This window comes from Hyla sarda, chromosome 7, assembly GCF_029499605.1.
Source record: "Hyla sarda isolate aHylSar1 chromosome 7, aHylSar1.hap1, whole genome shotgun sequence".
Classification (NCBI taxonomy): Eukaryota; Metazoa; Chordata; class Amphibia; order Anura; family Hylidae; genus Hyla; species Hyla sarda.
In genome coordinates, this window is record NC_079195.1 from 29,973,207 (window position 1) to 29,979,859 (window position 6,653).

The window sequence follows — 6,653 nt, forward strand, 5'->3', positions numbered from 1 at the left end:
GAACTTCTCGGCTCGGAAGTTGATGACTTATCCTGCATAAATTAGTTCAGCCTTCAAGTGCTCCGGTAGGCTGGAAAAGGTGGATACATTCCTAGGAAAGAGTCTCCTAGGACTGTATCCACCTTTTCCAGCCCACCGGAGCACCTGAAAGCTGAACTATTTTACGCAGGAAAAGACATCAACTGCCGAGCCGAGAAGTTCGTGACGAATCGAATTTACTGTAAATTCGCTCATCTCTACTCCTCGCCTTCAAAAAATCATAACTCTTTTATATTTTCATCCACAGACTAGTATGAGGGCTTGTTTTTTGCATGACCAGTTTTCCGTTGTAATGCCATCACTCACTTTACCATTAAATGTATGGCGCAACAAAAAAAAATACTATTTGTGTAGTGAAATTAAAAAGAAAATCTCAATTGTGCTAATTTTGGAAGGTTTTGTTTTCACGCCGTAAAATTTACGGTAAAAATGACATTTGTTCTTTATTCTTTGGGTCAATACGATTAAAATGATACCCGTGATTATACACTTTTCTACTACTGTTGCGCTTAAAAAAAATCGCAAACTTTTTAACCAAATTAGTAAGTTTCAAATCCCCCTATTTTGAAGACCTATAACTTTTTCATTTTTCCGTATAAGCGGCGGTATGAGGGCTAATTTTTTGCGCCGTGATCTGTACTTTTTATTGATACCATATTTGCTTATGTAGAACTTTTAATCCATTTTTATTAAAAAAATTGGGGAATAAAATGTCATAAAAAAGCATCTATTTTGGACTTTTTTTATTTTTACGTTCACGACGTTCACCGTACGGTATCATTAACATTTTATTTTAATAGTTCAGATATTTATGCACGCGGTGATACCAAATATGTATATAAAAAAAAATGTAACACTTTGTGGGGGTGAAATAAGGAAACTGTGACAATTTATGTTTTTATTGGGGAAGGGGGTTTTTGACATTTTTTTTTTTTTTACTTTTATTTTTACACTTTAATAGTCCCCATAGGGGACTGTTTATAGCAATCATTCGATTGCTAATACTGTTCAGTGCTATGTATAGGACAAAGCACTGATCAGTGTTATCAGTCATCTTCTATTCTGGTCTGCGGGAAGGCAGATCAGAGCAAAAGACGTCGGGAAACGGCCGGAGCAAGGTGAGGGGACCTCCGTCTGCCAAGCCGCGACAGCGCTGCGGACGAGTCGATCATCCATTTTAGTGACAGCGATGCTGCAGATGCTGTGATCGGTATTGATCACGGCATCTGAGGGGTTAATGGCAAACATCCGCGGTATCACTGATGTCCGCCATTACCAGCGGGTCCCTGGCTGTGATCAGCAGCCAGGACCAAACGTGAATGATCCGGGCATCGCTCCGATGCTTGCGGTTATGCTTAGGACGTAAATGTATGTCCTGGTGCGTTAAGTACCAGCTCACCAGGACGTCCTGCATTTACGTCCTGCGTCCTTAAGGGGTTAAGCTAATTTCTCCCCATTTCATATCCAATTCGCCCCATTTTATGTTTAGTCAGTGAACATGAAATTGGGGGGAGATGGCTATATAAAATAGGGGGATTGGAAATTAAATAGGGGGAATTTCACCATTTGTTTATAATATCGAAATCACAATATTTACCTCCATAAACACAATCACACTTATCGTGCAGCCCTAATACAAACACATACACACATGTACATACACAAACACATACACACACATATACACAAACACATACACACATGTACATACACAAACACATACACACACATATACACAAACACATACACACATGTACATACACAAACACATATACACACATATACACAAACACATATACACATATACACAAACACATACACACACATATACACAAACACATATACACATATACACAAACACATACACACACATATACACATAAACACATACACACATATACATACACAAACACATATACAAATATACACATACACACTCATATATATATATATATATATATATATATATCCCTCTTGTTATTAATAGTCTTTTTAAGGTCTTGGGAGGAGATTTACATTTTTCTGTTTGGGGTTTGGACACAGTTGGGTCGGTAGAGAATATTTTTTAAGGGGTAAAGTGGAACACAGAACAAATGTAGACATTTTTTTCTTAATTTTTTTTTAATGAAGTAAACGAGATAAAGGTAAGCAATGACTTTTCCTCAGTCTGAAGCGCGGTCCTCATCGGCAGGAAGCAGTGAGGAGGAGGAGGATGACGGAGGTTCTGATTCCATCTCTGCTTCTTTTTCGTCCCTCTCTATAAATAGGGCCGTGGCCATGAAGAAGGCCCCTCCGATGACTGCCATTATGGTGGAGGTCATGAGGGCATACTCCAGGCTGCGGTATTTCAGAAGAGGGGATTTGGCATATCCTCGTTCGTAGGTGTCAGATATCAGGCCGATGAGGTACGGGCTGCCGGCGTCACCTAGGAGGTGATAGATTGTCATCTGCACGGCCAGAGCTGAAGATCTCCTCCACGGAGTTACTACTTTTAGTATAATGTCAGATATGAGGGTGAAATTTACTGACAGAAGCGTCTCTCCGATGAAGATGAAGATGTTGGTGGCAACGAGGCTGATGTTGCCGAAAGTCAATGCCAACAGAAGAAAAGGGGCGGAGAGCATCATCGCGCAGCCACACACAAGCGGATCGGCCCGTGGGTTGGATTTGCGATATATTTTACTTATCTCCGACCCTGCTACAACTCCCAGAATGCCGGAGACGACTGTAACCACACCAAATATTAGGATGTCGTGATAGTCACACGGTTCAGTGCGGCAGGGGTCCTTCTCTTGTAGGAGTGTTCGTGCGTGGGTCAGGTATGACGGACCCCATACACCTATGGCTCCCACTATGAAGGATACAGCCGTCGATCCCATGGTTGTTAACATGAAGCTTCGATTTTTAAATAGTTCTTTCAGATCTGTCGCCCATTTGGCAAACTTCGGGGATTTGTTCTTCTTCTCGTTTGTAGTCGTTCTTGGAAGCTCCTTTGTGACCAAAATCATGAAAGCCACAGCTATGAGGCCCAGGCCAGGGGTGACCCGAAACGCCCAGTGCCAATCGCCCCTTGCTGCATCAGTCACTTTGGGCCCGATGATGTATCCTAGTCCGCAGCCTACAGGTATGACGGAGTAAAACACGTTCAGCATGCGGGTCCGCTGGTCACTTGTAAAAAGGTCTGCAATGATGGAGGGGGCGATGGTGCAGAAAGTTGCCTCTCCGGCTCCAACCAGCCCACTCGTCAGCAGGAAGAGCAGGAAATACCCGTCAGGGATGAATGACAGAGTAAGTGTCATGCTCAGCCAAACGATGACTCCTGCGCAAACAGTATATTTCTTATTACAGTGGTCGCCCAAATATCCGGCAATTGGTGCGACCAGCACGTAGCTTCCAATGAACAATGTATTCAATAAGCCGGACAGACTAGCATTGGTGTCATATGCTTTCTGTATATAAGGCAGCACCCCCGCCACGCTGGAGCGATTTGCATAGATGAGCAAATTAACAAAGGCGAGGATCACTACGGTGATGATGGAACGTGCGGTGGACATCACGCTTAGAGATGGCAGGTTCTGCCTCTCAGGGATATCGCCCTTTTCTACATCCATATCACTATGGTCCTCCATTGCTTCTTCCTCCTCCTTCAGCAATGGGTCTTGTGGAGAGGCCATGGTCACAGGTCAGAGCCTGAAAACACTAGAGAGAGAGAGATAAGTGAAGACATTAGACAACATGTCATCATTCCTGTCATTATACAATAGATCCTTCATACAGAGCAGAAATGTCCAGCACAGAACCACAAGATAACACTAAGACCATCGCAGCCTCAGAAGAAGACGCTTCTCTATAAGTGTTTTATATGGAGACGTCTTCCCTGAGGTCACCAATGTCTGATAACCCTGAACCTGTCCGGTCCTAGTAATATCTGATAACCCTGCACCTGTCCGGTCCTAGTAATATCTGATAACCCTGAACCTGTCCGGTCCTAGTAATATCTGATAACCCTGAACCTGTCCGGTCCTAGTAATTTCTGATAACCCTAAACCTGTCCGGTCCTAGTAATATCTGATAACCCTGAACCTGTCCGGCCTTAGTAATATCTGATAACCCTGAACCTGTCCGGTCCTAGTAATATCTGATAACCCTGAACCTGTCCGGTCCTAGTAATATCTGATAACCCTGAACCTGTCCGGCCTTAGTAATATCTGATAACCCTGAACCTGTCCGGTCCTAGTAATATCTGATAAACCTGAACTTGTCCAGTCCTAGTAATATCTGATAACCCTGAACCTGTCCGGTCCTAGTAATATCTGATAACCCTGAACCTGTCCGGTCCCAGTAATATATGATAACCCTGAACCTGTCCGGTCCCAGTAATATCTGATAACCCTGAACCTGTCCGGTCCTAGTAATATCTGATAACCCTGAACCTGTCCGGTCCTAGTAATATCTGATAACCCTAAACCTGTCCGGTCCTAGTAATATATTATAACCCTGAACCTGTCTGGTCCCAGTAATATCTGATAACCCTGAACCTGTCCGGTCCTAGTAATATCTGATAACCCTGAACCTGTCCGGTCCTAGTAATATCTGATAATCCTGAACCTGTCCGGTCCTAGTAATATCTGATAACCCTGAACCTGTCCGGTCCTAGTAATATCTGATAACGCTGAACCTGTCCGGTCCTAGTAATGGCGGATTATAAGGGCTTGGCTGTATGGTCACTGGGTCATGTGAACTTCATACTGTAGATACAATTGGGCTATCCTGCTATATACATTTACTATTAATGAACCTGCCCCACCTCATTGGGATCTATCCGTACCCTATATGACTTTTTGCCAATAGTTGATATGAAAACATTTTCCCTTTTGCAGTACCCGGAGTATTTCTATTGTTAGTACACAGAATACTATTATATACTATTATATTTCTGCCCTAATCTTTCTGTCATTCTTTTACTACACCACCAAATCTTTCTCATATACTTATATCTTTTAGAACTTCATGAATTAGGACTCCTTTTCCTGGGGGCTTTTTTGGGCGTAATTGCATTTTAGCACTTTTGCAAGAAGAAGCTCTGGTCATGATCCTATCTGTGCGTTTTATTATGTTTAATGCCTAAGCCAAGTATTATCACAATGCTATGAGGAATATAACTTTTGTTATTTCTTTTGGAAATTCATTGCTTGTTTTTTTGCTAAAAAAAAAAAAACAACAACAAAGAAAAACCTGACAAACAAAATGCCCTGTGTATGTATGAATAGAAGAGGCTGAGACTTACCTTGTGGTTCTCTCTTCAGACAAGGAACGGTCAAAATCTTGAATTCTCTATCGCAAATAGAAACTCTCTAAGAAACACTTTGCACCACAGGTTGTGAATGCAAAACACACTGAAGAGACTGTGGCCGGTGCGCAGCTCTTTGTTCAGCTTACGGTGACATCATCACAAGCATGTGTGACATCACAGGGTTCTAAACCATCTTCAGGTATGTGTATATCTGTATAGTAAATGTGAGTAGCCGTATTAGTCCAGTGATGCAGATTGTAATACCTTTTTTATTGGACTAACAGAATGTTGTAGAGACAAGCTTTCGGGATTCCTCCCTGACAATTTATCAAGTCCTTTGATCATTAGTCCTTGACTATTGGACTTGATAAAGGGAGGAATCCTGAAAGCTTGTCTCTACAAAATTCTGTTAGTCCAATAAAAAAGGTATTACAAGAGACTGCTAAAATGTTTGATTTGTATATATATATATATATTTATATTAATATACACCTAGAAATACATCAAGTACATAAAAACATCTTTAAAAAAAAAATATTACTCCAGGCCTGCCGTGTATATCGTTGTACTTCACAATGTCTTCTCAGTTTATGTATTTTAATCTTTTGACCTTTTAACCCCACCAAGACCAAGGGCATCCTGGGACTTCAGCGTTTCTGTTCACCGCCGGTAACAGGGCATTGAACGGAACAGGATGCCTGCTGAAATCGTTCAGGGGTCATCCCATGCCAACACCTGGGGTAGTCCTGAGACCCCCCCTCCCCGCCCCCCATGTCAGCGATCGCGATCTGCGACAATTCCGTGTCATATGGGCTCCAGTGACCTGGTGACCAGGAAAATAAGGGGGATCGGGGCTGACAAGACAGCCCCGTTCCCCCTGAAGGCATAGGAGTGAGGTGGTAGGGATGCCACCCCTCCTATCCCTGCTATTGGTTCGTCAGAAGCGACCGACCAATAGCAGATCGGGGGGAGGGGGTTAAAGTTCGGTCACACTCTGTCCACCCACAGTAGTCCGGGAAGAGCGGGGGAAATGTGCTGGGAGCGGCAGCAGAGGTCCCTTACCGAAAGCAGGTGGTGGGCGGGCGGCGATCCTGCTACTGACGGAAGCCAGTAGGTGAGTTGTTGCCTTTTAACATCTGGAGGGCCACAGTTTGGATTCCACTATACAGTGGTCTCTAATCTGCAGCCCTCCAGATATTGCAAAACTACAACTCCCAGCATGCATGAACAGCAAACAACTGTCTCGGCATGCTAGGAGTTGTAGTTGCGTGCCTCCAGCTGTTACATAACTACAACTCACAGCATGCCCTTCAGCGATCAG

The 6,653-nt window shown here is 43.2% G+C and overlaps 1 protein-coding gene across 1 annotated transcript; it reads right to left on the reverse strand.

Annotated features, from left to right (window-relative positions):
- Window positions 1–2,154: 2,154 nt before the first annotated feature.
- On the reverse strand, window positions 2,155–5,443 carry LOC130282092 (protein spinster homolog 1-like). Its single transcript, XM_056529972.1, has 2 exons — window positions 5,327–5,443; window positions 2,155–3,738 (listed from the first exon to the last, which is right to left on the reverse strand). The coding sequence occupies exon 2, from the start codon at window positions 3,711–3,713 to the stop codon at window positions 2,202–2,204; it is 1,512 nt and encodes a 503-aa protein (XP_056385947.1). The 5' UTR covers window positions 3,714–3,738; window positions 5,327–5,443; the 3' UTR covers window positions 2,155–2,201.
- Between the last annotated feature and the right edge of the window lie 1,210 nt (window positions 5,444–6,653).

Bases quoted from the DNA above. Each gene is read 5' to 3' on its own strand.
- LOC130282092 (XM_056529972.1), bottom strand. From the start codon at position 3,713: ATGGCCTCTCCACAAGACCCATTGCTGAAGGAGGAGGAAGAAGCAATG.